The sequence below is a fragment of the Siniperca chuatsi genome, linkage group LG1 (assembly GCF_020085105.1).
Source record: "Siniperca chuatsi isolate FFG_IHB_CAS linkage group LG1, ASM2008510v1, whole genome shotgun sequence".
Taxonomy (NCBI): Eukaryota; Metazoa; Chordata; class Actinopteri; order Centrarchiformes; family Sinipercidae; genus Siniperca; species Siniperca chuatsi.
The window spans coordinates 29,547,958-29,563,893 of NC_058042.1; the positions used below are offsets into that span (position 1 = coordinate 29,547,958).

A 15,936-nucleotide genomic window follows, 5' to 3' on the forward strand; every position below is an offset into this window, starting at 1 on the left:
ACAGAATCATGTGGCTGCAACTCAATCTATAAACATGTAGGCGCGGTCAAAAGTTTTAGACTAATCCTAAGAATGAGCAAAGATGCCAGATGTGGTGGTTCAAGCATCTCAGAAAGAGCTGCCCCACTCTGATTCAAAGATCTATGCACTACAGAGGATTACAGTGTACAGAAAATGGCATAAGCAAAAAAAAAAGCATCCATTCAGCAGCTGCTCTGTGGGTGAAAATACCTCGTCAGTGAGAAGTCAGAACACAACGACCTGACTCATTTAATGGATAAGGCTGGCAATATTCTCCTTCCCAACTTCCCTACCCTGTCCGTGGCACTCCGCCCCAAGCCCATTGGTTCCTACTGACTATGTAAATCTTTAAAAAAGGGTCACAAATATAGTTTAAGTTTTTTAAGTTTGTTAAGAAACACTATGTAAATTTTGAAAAAATTAATAACTCGTTCTTCTTCTTATAAATGAAAAGTGCACTTCATAAGCACAAAAACAACAAAAACACACCCTTGCTAAATTCAATACACTTGCTGCTACAGTCTTACTTGGTATGGTATGACCAGTAGCCTATGGTGGCTAATGTTAGCAGACTGCAGATAGATATTGCTGTAGCTGACATTACTGAGTAAGTTTGCTGACTTTATGACTCTTCTGTACTTGTGCTCCTCTTACACTATGTTTTAGTTTTTACTATTATCCCATAAATGACACCTTTTAGCAATACATACTCAGTCTCCCTTTAAAAGGCAAAATCATTTCCTACAGAAGTATTTGCGTCAGCAGGACGGCATATGTGACCCTGTACCCTGGGCATGATGGAATGCAAACACTGACTCGTTAGTTTAGACCTGAGTGGAAGCTCTATATATTTCTTTTCGTTTTTATCCTTGATGTAATAAAGTAACTCTTATATTATAAATATTTGGCAGATATCTGCAGAATGCTAACCAAAGTGAATGTTACTTAATGTCTGTGCAGTGTGTTCCCTCCATCATGCCTTACCCTTATACTTCGTTTTCGTTTTTGGGGCCACCGCTGCGAACAGGAGCATGCATGTTAGCAAAACAAAATGACACTGTGGTTAGTAGGAAATACACAGAAACATTGGATACAAACATAAACGTGTAATAAATACAATGCACAACAAGTATCCCCACTGCTAGATAACATGCAGTAAATATATATGGGAGGTTTCCATACATGGCCTCTTTTGCTGTCTCCATCTCTGAATGACAGACTCATGTCCACCAGCACAACCCCCATGTCCTCCTCCAGGCTGTTGGGGTCGTCCAAGGTCAGAGACAGCTCGTTGACCCTGAAAAAAAAAAGCAAATTTCAGGTTCAATTAAAGTTAAGCAGATTTAGATCCGAGATGAGTAGTCATATGCCATGGAGGATGCAATGTATTAAAATGGTCATATTATTCTCATTTTCAGGTTCCAAATTATATTTTGGGGTTGTACCAGAAATTTTCATCACGTATACTCCAAGTAAATAGCTACACTTGAGCTTGGCCGATAAATTAGTGTATACGTATGTCAGCCAACAAAGCATTACAGTATAGAAATGCCAAAGATATGTCCCACTCGGTACATATCATGATCACAAATTATTTTCAAAAACAAAAACATACTTATCAAAAATGTTTGTTGTGTTTATGTAAAAAAAAACAAAAACAAAAAAACCCCCCGCTGGCTGAAATACTGTCATCAGATTTTTTTAAACTCTGAAAATATATCGATATCAGTATCGGCCTCAAACATCTAGTATCAGTTTATAAGCTTCACATCAACAGGGCACACTCCAACTTCTTCCAACACATACTACACTCACTCAGCGTTTACTACCAAACTCTCACTGAGGCACTCACTTGTCAATCTCCAGATCACTGAGGGTGACACTGGCAGAGCCCATGAAGTCATCAGTGGTCAGATCACGGTCGTATACCTGTGTCATGTCAAACACCAAGAGACTGTCAATACAGAGAGCATCATGGAGAACAATTATTGTAATAGTAAGATCACAGTTACTGTGAATGGTGTGCAGAAACTGACCAGCTGTGGATTTTGATAATAACCATAATAACCCTACAACACACATTTTTGTAGTGTATTTAAATCACTGATGAAATGTCAGAAGGTAAAAAAAACCTGCACTAACATGTTCTGAGGTTTCAGCTGGAGGGTTGGGCGGCTGGAACCGACTTGAGGTGAAGTGTTTTACACTTCAGTGTTTTTACACAAGTGTTTTACACTTCACCTCAAGTCGACTGTTGATTGTTCAATGAAACATTCATGTTTTGACTTATCCCATACAGCTGCAAATTAGACTTCCCTCATGCATGGCTATGGGGCTGCACCACCTGATGTGCAATCGTGGAAATCCCCCCCCAAAGCACTGTGCATTGCAGAAAAAACCTTATCAACCAGTGAAAGACATTAAGCAATATAAAGGAGCTCTGACAAATTTAACATATTTAACACCTTTCCTGCAGAGCTCTTCCTACTAAAATGTGACAATAAGTTACCTTGATGTACAGTTTCTGGTTGAGATCCTTCACAGGTAGGGAGAAGGTTTCATTCCATGTGGGGTTGAGGTCTTTATAAACCACTTTGCTTTTGTAGAACGTTTTCCCGTCCAATTTGAATTTCACATAAGGGTCGCTGGTACCTGAAAATGATATACAACAAAGAAATGGATGTTCTTTACGCGGATCAGTCTGGTAGGGGGGTTTGGTGTCTTGCTAAACGACACCTCACCAGGACACATAGTTGTTGATGGAGGGGATTAATCATTAACTGACAGACCACACAGCAGCTGTTAATTTAGCCTGAAAATAAGGTTTAAGGATTTTATAAACTGAAGTGATTAATCAGATCTAAATTAAGTTAACCAACAATTTTTGAAAAGGTTTTGTTTTAATCTATAGGCCACAAAATATTCCTTCTGAGCTGTGAAAGAACATTGGTTTGATTTCTGAAATTCATAGTTTGACAGAATTGAAGACACCACTCCTCCTCTTTTCACTCCATCTTTCAAAAGCAGGGCTGACTTGTCATTGTGACTGACTAATAAATACCAATGGAATTACCCTGCTTCTAATTTCCAAACTCGGTTTCTAAATAGCCATTTACCCTTGTGTCTTAACTTCTAGGGAAATATACTGGTTTCCAGTAAAAGGGGGGGGACCAGCCTGCTCGTGGTGTCATCTCTCATGTGTCTGTATGGAGGATGTGGTTTTTTTCCTCCCCAGCCGATGAGACCTCAACTTCCTGAATCAAAAGCCAATCAGATTTCAGCTTCCACTGTGAAAAGTGTCAGCAGCTGCAAACTTTATTTGTGTGTTATCTCAAGACTACTGTATCACATGTAGATAAGAGGTGAGGGTTCAGAATACAGCATTCCTTTTTTATTATGAAAGTGTTTTTATACTTTTATGTCTCACATTTGTTGCTGCACTGTCAGATCATTTTCACTCCGAGGTAAAGGAAGTACAATCTGTGACCAGCTGAGGGCAGCAACGCAGTTTGTGGACTATCAGCTCATACTCCTCTGCATCCATGTCCTGTATGATCATGCCTGGTTCTGTGTGGTTTTACTGTTACAATATAAGCATTACATTACAAACCTATTACACAACAAACCAGTGCTGTCCATCAGCAAAAAGCTGTCTGCATATGCTACGCATGCAGTTTATATAATCTGATCAAATAAAGGATTGTTCATGCACTGCTTTTCTTAACAATTGATCCTCCCCTTCATTCTCTGCATTAACTTTACCCAAAGCCTGGTTGTGTAAACACGAAGCCACACGAGAGAGAAAATATAGTCCAAACACATGCCCGGAGTGAAAGGCCTGGTGTAATGAATGCTGGGTGTGGCTCAGACAGGTTCTAATATGCTGTGTGGAATCCTGCCCCGGCTGTTACAGGACTTTTACAGCTTAACTGACACTCAGCTGTCTTTGGTGTCCCTGGACTCAATAGTCTCTAATCAAACCAACCCTCCTAGTCATCATTAACGAGCCAAGGCTAAACACACACACTGTGGCCAGTGCAAGCGAAAACACACACCGGCAGAGGACAGGCAGGTTCTCTGGTAGGTTCAAACTTCTGGGCACAAATAATATTAAATGTTTGGTAAGTTTAGGAAACTAAACCGAGATAAGATACAATTTTAGATTTGACAGGACTTCAGTGATCTCTGTGTTGTTTCGGAAGTGATACAAAGGACATGACAAATTTGAAATGAAAAAACAGCACAACAAATTCAAGCACCAGTTGCAAAAATAAATGAAAAACAGTAGTAGCGCTTACTCACTGGGACAGAAATGCACATTTAGGTGATAAATGATGACATAGGTGGCAAACTGTCAAACCACGTGTCAGAAGTAACAAGCATATAAGAATTAGACTAATGTGAAAAGCACAGCACAAAGTAAATATATATATATATATATACTTATTGTGAAAAAATGCCTACATAGTGTCTACTGCAGTTGTCAGATCTAAATAACATGGCAGGAATGCAGCATTGGATATAGTCTATGCATCACATTTTCCCGTCCAATTTGAATTTCACATAAAGGTCGCTGGTACCTGAAAATGATATACAACAAAAAAATGGATGTTCTTTACGCGGATCAGTCTGGTAGGGGGGTTTGGTGTCTTGCTAAACGACACCTCACCAGGATCAGGGTCACTAGCTGTAGAGCTCATGAAACCTCCAGGCGGAGAAATCATATGGACAGAAAAAGTTGACCAAGTAGCAGGGAAGTTAAAATGATGAAGTTCTCACCAAACACTGATTTTCAGGTTTAGGACATGAGGGTAAAAGTGATGTCTGAAAATGAATATAACTCCCACTACTACACTTCTCTTTTGCTGTTGTACTTCCTAGCGTGCTAAAGTATTACCGCTATTTGCTCTGGCATCTAGCCAGTTTTCTTGTTCTGACCATTAAGGTATCATTTTACCTCACGGTAGCTGAAGATCCAGTTGATTTAGTGTTCTTTGCATAATATCATACTCAGAACATGTTCCAGGTTTTTTTTCATCTTACGGCTCTGAGCTACAGTACAGCTGTACTGCAAGACTACAGTACATGAACACACTTGTTCATATGTAAAATGATCTGTGTCCCTTTTTTGCACTTCCATGCTGTAATGTAGTATCATACAGTATGTGTACGCATAGTAGCAGTGGTAAGATGAGGTTCTTACCACAGCGGTCCCTGATGACCAGGTTGCGTCCTTCTTTCAGGTTGATGGTGAGCAGGAAGGACCTGGCAGGATCGCCGATGTTCTCCGACACACTCAGGGTCTCCTTGTCCATGTCACACTGGACACACACACCAAAACATTAGTATTATTTATTTTATATCCACTAGTAGTATATGTGATTACATCTAGACTTTCTGAGCAAGTCTACAGCTGTATCTGAATATGAACTAATGTATAAATAGGTTCGGGTGTTGTTAGGTACAATACCTGTGTTTCAGTACAGATACGAAAACCTTTTTAGATACCCCAATGTACATCAATATAAACATGTTTTTCTACAAAAGCCATTTTTATTTACACAAAATTACCCAAAATTCTCAGATCTTGATGAGAATTATGTATATGTAAAAATACGTAGATTACAAATCTGGCCAGGCATTTGATGCTAGCTTTCGGTACGTGACAGCTTTTGATAGTTGGTGCTACAGATATATATCGGTCTGTATTTAAAAAATATTTAGATGGATACCTGGCCCAATGGGGAAAAAAGCTCTAGGTTTCCATATTTTCTTTCATATTTCCTAATTTGATATGTTAACGTTTTGACTTTATTAGAATTCATAATTCAGTCGTATTTTCCTTTGTCTCATTACGTTCTTCTGCTACACATAGGGACAGTTTTAATTGTGTGCTTCCTTAGTATTCTTTTAAGAATAGCAATAATGTAAAATGAATTGTGGTGTCCACATTGTCCCTATCGCAACACGAGCCGATGCTATAAACAAAAGCTGTTATGAATTTTTCTCACAACACTGGGACATACGGTATTGTTGAATCTCTTGTTGTGTTCTACTTCCATTTATTCATTTCAAAAATCACATGTTCTTCACATACAGGAATTTAGCTGTTTCATTATGACTTGCAACATGTCACTCCTAATTTTGTACTTTTTTTAGTTCTACTTTTACCATGTTTATTGTTTTTGATACAAAATGAAAAGCACCCTCTATGGAAGGCTTTATGCAGTTGTATGCCGTCTATGTTTCCTGTCCATGCAATGGATTATTTAATCACTATTAAGCCTCTCTACCAAACTGAGCATCTTTCAGAGAATAAACCCTGCTCGCCTGGAATCACCCGGCACAGCGTCCCAACCCTGAATGGCCACAAAAGCCAGGGGGACACACACTAAACATTGAATCACACACCGCCTCCTGTCCCATCATGTACTGAACATAACACAATAATCTGGAATTAAACTTTGACATGAGTGTGTGTCAGCCAAAGCACAATGCTGCTTTCTGCATGATACTTAACAAAAATACGATCACAGTCTACAGTCCACAGTCCTTTTAACCATAGGATAAAACCACCTACGGTCACATTGTCAGCATGATGTTATTATTTGTGAGATAAATCTTTAGTAGACAACATAGTAAATAATATTAAAATTATATCAGTTCAACAACACAGAATCCCCTTATAAACTAACAAATGCCCAAATTGGATAGTAGCACTTACATTTTGGTTGTCCTCGTCTTTTAACACATGACTGCTGAAATCATGATTATCATACTGCAGAGACAAAGAAAAACAATTCAAAAATCACGTCATATATTGAAGTGGAAAGTCCCACATAATCAAAGAGGAAAGTTTCAGTTTGCTGAACAGTTAAAGTCTCAGGAATTGTTCGCTCTTTGGCATTTCTACCACCAGCACAAATCCTCTGAGCATTTATTAAAAATTCCTGTATCCTGGGGACTGAACAGCATTACACCAAAGACCATAGTAATGAAAAAAAGGGTATTTGCTTTTCTGCTCTCTGTCTGCCCTGTTGTTCAGTTCAAAGTAACTACAATTCTGAGCCTTTACCTCCCTGTCCACTTTAAACCACAAGGGACTGAGCATTTTCATTTTGTTTTTGAAAAAGTAGTGTTGAAAAATTTAAAAAGGTACAGAATTATTCCTTGCAATTTTTCTTCATAGCTGTCTCTGGCAATATCCAATATATTATACACTATTTACGGACCTTTTGGAAACCTAATGTATACTATGGACTGGTCACATAACTAGAAGAAAGTGCATCTGTCTCTTGGCAAAAAAATATACATCTGCAAAAACAACAATGGAGATTTTCCTGTTGTTTCGTGGCTGGATCAACCTGCTCTCAGGCCCCAGGAAAAAATTAACTGCTGTCCCTACTAACCTCCCTGGTGTACAATGCATTGTCTATTGTGTACAGTAAGCGAAATCAAGTCAGTTTTATTTGACTTGACTTGCCAACATTATTGCTATTCTGCAATAGCACTGGTTGTAGTAAATTGTAAAACACAATGTAATTTAGGAATACACGCCATGTAAGTATTGTGTTAACTAAAATTATGACGGGCTTAAAATCTGTGAGGCTGTACTTAGGCACAGCGGTGCTACATGCTAACATCAGCATGCTAAGACAATGCTAACATACTGATGTTTAGCAGGTAAGGTGTTTACCATATTCACCATCTTAGCTTAACATTTGTTAATTAGCACTAAACAGAAAGTACAGCTGAGGCTGATGGGAGTTTTAAAAGGTATGTGGTCAAAAACCAAAGTATTGAAAGAAATTTTGACCTGATGATGGCGCAAGATGAAAAGATGAAAACAGATCATTGAAGCAATTGCAATTCATTCTAAGGGGGGCGTCAGTGTCTGTACAAATTTCACAGCAATCCATGCCAATAGTTGTTGAGATATTTCCCTAAAACCCGGTCCATCTGGTAGTTGCTATTATAAACACTTCACTGGATAAGTGATGCTGTTTGAGGTTACTTTGTTGATTCTTTGAAAAAGGCTTCAAAAGTGAAGAAAAGATTTTGTGTTGACATAACTTGAGAGCTTAGTGCACCAAATGCCATGTCATCACAGTAACGCCATCAAGGGTGTGGTGCAAAGTCATCAGCCAACATTCAATATTTGCTGACATTATTCAGCAACACATTTGGTTCAGCCATATTCATCTGTAGAGAACCAATGGGACTAACATGTCATTGAGCTGTCCTACTGCACTCTGGCCACACCCAGTCTCATCTAAACCCGCAAAAAATGTTTGAGGGAATAAAAAAAAAGCAAGGGAAGCTCTGCCATACTGAACTGAACAGTAAAGGCACATGGCAACTCAGTACCAGCACCTTTCATCTAAAGGGAAAGCAATCGCTCTGACAGCGACTGGGAGAAATCTCATGTAGGTGGAGATGATATGGGACCATTGTTTTCCTTGTACATAGTATTGTCCATTGAACAAGGTATTTACTGAACCATGAGCTTTGATATAAGTCATATGTTCAGACTATGATTTCACAGGTGTCTCTAGACTTTGTTATCTATGTAAACAAGGGCAATATTACATTACATTACAAGTCTGCAAACTTACAGAACGAGAGTTAAATGGTGGCATTGGTCCGACAGGCATGAAATCCTGCTTCGGAAAATAAGGCGTACTTAACACTGCTTGTATTACTAAATGTTTTGAAATATCTTCGAATTACCTAAAAAGTCATTATATTATAATGCAAAACTATTCATAGATGAAGCTTTTGTAAAAATTTCACTGCTTAAATTTCTTCCTTAAGTGCATTGGTACTGTAGTGGGACATGCACTACCCAGAACTTTAGGCAAACACACAACCAATTCAATCAGGCTGAACCATATAATCTTGTCCAGTTTACAGGACAAGCAAAAAAAAGTCAGGAGTGAAAGTCCTCCTGCAATGAGTAGCAGAGGAGTTACATGTATGGAAGAGACATAACAAACACATGGATTGGCAATAAACTGTTGGGCACCTATTCAAAAGTATGTGGTACCTGAGACTTATAAGTACAGAGTACAAAATTACATAATTTTCTTCACAACAAAACATTTTCTTATACATGTTAGACTCATCGAATACACAGTGAAAGTTGACCTCAAATGTAATCAATACAACTTGCACCAAAGGCCTTTCTTGCCCTTGATGCACGTCTGTCATCTATTTAGCAACGTCTGTGATGATGCTGTGTTCTTGGTATGTATCTGTCCTTTGGTTATGTTTGTTTCTCTTCCTGCTGTAATCAGGTCTTGCAAAATAGATCTTGATTACCTGATTAAATGACTTGTAAAAAAAAAAAAAAAAACAATCTGGAAAATACACTAAGCCCAATATATAAGAAAAATACAGGTGTAAATATAGATAACATAGCTGCCCAGTGATTCTACATTTTTGGAATAAGGCTATAATCAGAGATATATACAAATTCCCGACAGCTGCAGAATTTAGCAAGCCCAGTTTATTTAAGTACTGTGAAAAACTACTATAATAGAAGTGAGAAACATGATTGACACGTCTGCTAGGTATCTGAAACCAGGTGTGGTTTGTTAACTATCAGGGAGCAAAAACAACCTGCCAGACATTGACCCCCCGCAAGACGAATGATAGATAGATAGATGAATGTAGTTTATTAATTTGAGTCCGATGTCATGTTAAAAAAGAACTAGTAATAGACATGTAGGTTCAGTTGTTTGCACATCTTTATCAATTCAGTTACTACTCACTCACTACTGCCACCTACAGTATTGTCCATGAGGAGGCAAGGCAAAGTCTTGAGAGAAGAGAGAAGTTAAAACAATGAAAACAAAAAAACAATTGCTCAAGCTTCTGTGAAACGAGGTGGCAAATGCTGATGTTAGAAGTAGATATAATCTTAAAAGAAATGTCACACACAATGTTTGCATTGTGACAGACATTTTTGTCATGTCTTGTCTTACGTAAATATGAAATATATTCGGCAGGACCTTTAAAAACACAAAATGGTGTTTATGCAAGAGTAACATTTAAAGGATCCTGTCTTTGTTGATCTTAAAATTCGTCCACAATAAAACACATTTTCAGTGTCTCAAAATGTGTAGAAAATTTCACACCAAGCAATTAAACTGGATCTCAGATATTCTAAATGAAAGGGAAAGTTTGATTTCAAAATTCATTAACATTTTTCTGATGTTAATGTCAAAACATCTCTTAATACTTGTTCAAACTTTTGGAGTACTTAAAAAAAATAGCAAAACCTCTACCAAAACATGTTTTCAGACCATGTGGGAGCCTTGGTCAATTCACAAGCCCTCAGCTATGGAAAGGTTGCTGCACCTGATATAACCTGTTGATTCTTACTGATTGTATACCTTATGACTGACAGGATAATATTATTTAGTCAGTGATGAATTAATAGCTGTAGATCACAACACTGTCATCTTGGAAGAAACAGTAAAAAGATCAATTGTGTAAATGTGACTAAATGTGACCATGCCAGTTTGGCACCCACGCTCAAATCCTGCTGCTGAAAGTCTCAGAGTGTTGCAAAGACATGAGTGATTAAATCTCATGCCTTGGCACTGGCAGTATAAAAACACACAGTCAGAGTTTGCCCAGTGCTGCTGTAGACTATTGATCTTGGAAGGACTTCCAATTTCAGCTTCATCCAGCTCCCTCAAGATAAACTTTGTACGTCCTGTGCAAATACACCTGACACCTCACACCCGCCAATGTACAATAAACCAGCCCATTCACTAGGAGTATGTTATCTCTTTACCTGTGTGTTACAAGGAAACAAAGTACAATATTATACAAGCTTATTCTACTGTCATGCTCACTGTTAATGATTCTACAAAAACATTAAATATAAAATGGAAACATTAATCCAAAGTAAGAGCCTTTATTAGATGATATAAAGAACTTTCCTTACGTGTTAAGCTGGTTTGTTATTTTCTATACTGATTCAACATACATTTCAAATGCAGTGTCTGTACCTGTGAGCTGTCCTGGGAAACCTCCACAGAGGGCAGGTCTGGGCTGTAGACTGTCATCATTTCCGGCAGGGCCAGCTCCTCAGGTTCCATGCCCCTGGCAGGTCTGTAGTTTGTCTCTGGAGAGCTATTCTCCTCTTCACAGAGATTGTTGAATGACTCCTGGGAGGAAGCCCAGTCTGTGCAGTCTGAAGGCACACTTAGTGCATGTTCACTCCTTCCAGCTCCTCCACCAACTACACCCATCTTCAGGCCACTCCCACCTCCTCTCTGGCCTCTGGCAGGCTTTAGAAGCGGTGTGGAGGGGTTGCTGTGGCAGGGAGAGTTGTACTGTTGGAGCTGCGTGCTGGTGGAGACATGAGCGTACTCCTGCCTCATGTCCCTCATGTCGGGAACGGAGGAGCTCATCCGATGATCCATGGTGTGTTCGAGCTGGACGACCGACTTGTTCATCTTGCCTCGCCGGAGGTGTGGCAGCATCTTCTGGCGGAGATGCCGCAGCATGCCCGGCTTCTTGGAGTCCATGACGGGAGGGAAGGTTAGTCTGTGTCTAAGATCTGGACATCACTGAGAGCTGCAGTACAAAACAGAGACAGAGAGGAGTCAGTCACTGTGACATATCTACAGCTATGACTGACGTTAAGCTGCAATTCATCTATGTCTGTCTCACGTTCTTACAATGCCAGACATTCACAACTGGCTGGGAAATTCTCAGTCAAACTACTGGTGGCCACAACTAACTAACAGCATGAATTCTTATGAACATGCAATAAAACTCAATTTTGTCTTGATCAGCCATCAATACAGCCATTAATAAGATGATTGCATTTATGTGGAAATCTTTATTTCTTCTATTACTGCTGTGCAATATCCACCGTCTCATAATTATCTTAATAAGCTACACTTAACTTGACAGTACTTATCAACCTCTAAATCCACCTGGTACTTAATTTAGCTTACCTGTATTATAGTGTATTATATTTTGATTTGCTTAGTACTTCTATTCCTTCTATTCTCAAGTATGCATTGACGTGATAGTGAGCAGCTCTAACGAAAGAGTTTCCCCTCAGGGATCATTAAAGTATTTCTGATTCTGATTCTGAATATCCTGTGAGATATGTGTGTGATATGATTAAATTCCCCATAAAGTGACACATAAACCAGAGGGGGAAAACTGAATCCAAAGTGACTTTCATTTCAATACGTGTGGTCATTGTTCATGTCATGTGGTCATCATGTGTAACCGCAATGCCCTTTACTAATATTCTGCGGTGAGCTTTACTGTTACTTTCAGCTGTCAGTGTGTATTTACAGAAAATATCACAGTGTTCAAGCAGTCATCATCTATTCTCTGTCCGGGAACAGATCCTTGAATGACAAATAATTGAACAATGCGATATCTATTGTAATGTCAGAATTAATTCCATATTTAGAGTAGATGTCAGTAGATATCATATTATGTGTTGTTGGAATAGGAACAAAAGAGCGGGAGGAAGGAAAGAAAAATTCTGTGTAATTCTTTTGTGTCAAATGTCTTACCAAAAGAGATTTTAGCAAGAAATTTCAACCTCTTCCAATATATGTAATCTTAAACACTCTCATAATTGTGAGTTTTTATCAGAAATGCAACAACCTAGGGCGCACCGGTACCGTGCCTTGCCTCCCTATGTACAAGGCTGAGTCCTTACCGCAGCCCTTTGCTGCATGTCATAATTTAAAAAAGAAAGAAATGCAGCAATCAGATTACAGCATGTGTGTGTCACATGGACACATGACTAAAAAATGCTATCCTTTTGATGAGCAGGAGAGAACATTAGAATGCACAGCAAGGAGGCTAAAGGATGCTCTAGGGTTTAGAGAGGAAGTCTTTTAACCAGAACAGTTGGGTTTACATGATAATCTTGCAGGGAGTCCTTCAGCAAGATACTCCAAACTTTCTTGTGGAAATGGGCAAACAATTCTATATATTCTCTTATAGTGGGCCATAAAACAGACCATAATTATTATTATATAAAGTGATATGCATAGACTACTGTCCCTTTGTATCAAGCATACAAAGCAAAGTCACATAATTATTATTATTTAATTCTTTTATCCGATGTATGACAACATCACTTCCCTACTTTGGGCGTAGCTGCTTTATCACTGTTGATCCATTTAATGTATTTGCTGTCCTGACCTGATGCAGAATCTCTAAATTTCAGGTACAATACTTAGCAAGCAACACAAAACACAATTATTTGGGGTTATTACTACGCTTATACAAAGCATGCATATTCTACTTTCTTCATTTGGCCACGTGAGAACATTTCCCACAGGGCATTAGACTCGCCATGGAATTTAGTTAGAGATCTAGGTTAAGTTATTTTGTTTACCCATGAATGTGGTGGATAAAAATACATCCAACAATAACCAACAGTACAATCTATGTCTTGAAAAATTTGCATACATTTGAATCCACACTTCTGACTCAGGGTGACAGAGGAAGTAAGTAAGTATTATGAAATGCCATTGAACTGCTATGCATTACACTGTACGGGTATTCCGTCTAATGTGATCATCCGTAAAAACGTGGTGTGACTGAGATCTAATCTCATTTTTGGAGAGCAGCCACTACAGTGTTTTTAATGGCTTGCTCTGGAAGCAGTGTGTGTGTGTGTGTGTGTGTGTGTGTGTGTGTGTGTGTGTGTGTGTGTATTTGGCTGAGTCACTCATTCATTCACAGTTTACACACTGCAAAGTCACTCTTATTCTGTACAACATCTCTATTTCAAATGAAATGAACAAACAGCGGGTAGACGAAGCGCCTATTGTGATGCGCCATTAATGCTTTAAGCTGTCATCTCTCTGACTGATCTCTGCAATACAAACAGCAGCAGTACCTGCCCGGAGCTGCTCCAGCTGCTGCTTCGACAAAACATGATTTTGTAAAGCAACAGCCCCATAAACTTCTTACTGGTCTCATACTTTGAATTGTAATTAACTGCGACTGCTGACCTGCCCTGTTATCAGTTGGTAAGGGGAAGTGGAGGAAGACGAAGGGAGGTGACTGATCAAGGAGGAAGACAAGAACCAGTGTTTACAAAACCCGCAGACATGATAACAGATGTTAGGGGCAAAACTGAAAATACAGTTTGAGACAGAGTCTAAGCATTTTAAAATGACAACTATTCTCAGTCACTGAACAAAGTACAACATACTTACAACAGATAATCCAAGTTTTCACTGAGATGATATTTTTTCCAACAGGGATATTAGTATGAACAGTTACAGCTAGAGGTGCACTGAAGTAGTTTTCCTAGGAATGAGTTAGTCTACAACCACTTATTTCTATATCTAGTTTGGAGGAAATAACTAAAGTAATGACTCAGATATCTGTAGCCTAGATTCAGAATTATCTAGCCTGACCCAAATACAAGGATTAGATGGTGGATCACTGAAAGAGTGAGAGAGACAGCAGGCAGAGGAAAAGGATGGCCACCGATAGGCCTGACAGTGACCTAACTGCCAATCTGTCTATTATTCAATTGAAAGGAATAGTTTATCTAAAGTATACAATTTTGTCAATATGTACTGGTCTACTGGTGTTTCAACAGATACATTATGTTAAAATGGAATGTTTGATTTAACTAAAAACACAATGAAATGAAAAATTTATTTCCCAAATTCTAATCCTGAGTCCTTGTGTTAATTATGACACTCGCTACATGCTAAATATGTCTCTCGTTTCTTTTCCATGATAACTCATCTTGACCTCAGGGACAGCTACATAAATGTATCCAATCAAATTGATTGAGATTTGGGGTGACAAACTAACCCCACCCATTATATAAAAATGCACTTGAGCTTGTAGGTAGCTAGCAGAGCTGGTGGAGGAGGTGTGTATTAGGATTTCATCTGGCAAACACTTACATTTCCAAAGAATGTGGTTGAGGTCTGATTTTCATTTTCATATACAGTGGTGTGCAAAAGTGTTTGCCCCCTTCCTGATTTCTTATTTTTTTGCATGTTTGTCACACTTAAATGTTTCAGATCATCAAACAAATTTAAATATTAGTCAAAGATAACACAAGTAAACACAAAAGGCAGTTTTTAAATGAAGGTTGTTATTATTAAGGGAAAACAAAATCCAAACCTACATGGCCCTGTGTGAAAAAGTGATTGCCCCCTAAACCTAATAACTGGTTGGGCCACCCTTAGCAGCAACAACTGCAATCAAGCATTTGTGCTAACTTGTAATGAGTCTTTTACAGCGCTGTGGAGGAATTTTGGCCCACTCATCTTTGCAGAATTGTTGTAATTCAGCCACATTGGAGGGTTTTCGAGCATGAACTGCCTTTTTAAGGTCATGCCACAGCATCTCAATAGGCCACTCCAAAGTCGCAAACGCACACAGGGTCATGTAGGTTTGTTTGTAGATTTTGTTTTCCCTTAAAAATAACAACCTTCAGTTAAATGCCTCTTGTACGTAAACCCCACACACATATCCTGTCACATTACTGAAGCTAAAGACGCTCTAACTTCCCTTACACTGTGACTTTAAATTCACCATGTGTCGAAACATTTTATCATGATGTCATAATTATAGCCTCTTTCAAATGATTCTGATTACATATTATTTTGTTTGTAGAAAAATTAAAACAAATATCTGTGAAGTCTATGTTTTGCTTTCAGCTCATTTATCTTAGTGTTCCTGAGTCAGATAGAAGGCTGGTGGGGTTGTAGAGTCCATTCTGTCTGCCACAGTGTCTTTTTGATACTACCACTGGAGATTGAAATTCTACAAATAGTGGCTGCTCTAATCAATATTTCTGTATTAACAATGGATCAAATGACTATGTGTTAAGTGAAAGTGGTCGCTCATAGTGAAAAACCCATAAAGGATACCATAACTTGG

At 38.6% G+C, this 15,936-nt stretch overlaps 1 protein-coding gene across 4 annotated transcripts in view; it reads right to left on the bottom strand.

Annotated features, from left to right (window-relative positions):
- Positions 1-15,936, bottom strand: part of LOC122874010 (multiple C2 and transmembrane domain-containing protein 2-like) — a 41,151-nt gene that overhangs the window by 19,630 nt on the left and 5,585 nt on the right. For 3 of the 4 annotated variants that reach the window (XM_044191501.1, XM_044191493.1, XM_044191485.1), the window contains exons 2-8: positions 11,043-11,613; positions 6,746-6,799; positions 5,225-5,342; positions 2,531-2,673; positions 1,874-1,950; positions 1,204-1,318; positions 1,006-1,038 (exon numbers count right to left, since the gene is read on the bottom strand). In XM_044191501.1, the coding sequence (XP_044047436.1) occupies positions 1,006-1,038; positions 1,204-1,318; positions 1,874-1,950; positions 2,531-2,673; positions 5,225-5,342; positions 6,746-6,799; positions 11,043-11,564 (1,062 nt within the window). In that variant the 5' untranslated portion in view covers positions 11,565-11,613. The remainder of the gene's footprint in view (positions 1-1,005; positions 1,039-1,203; positions 1,319-1,873; positions 1,951-2,530; positions 2,674-5,224; positions 5,343-6,745; positions 6,800-11,042; positions 11,614-15,936) is intronic. The other variant, XM_044191510.1, reaches the window with a different exon arrangement.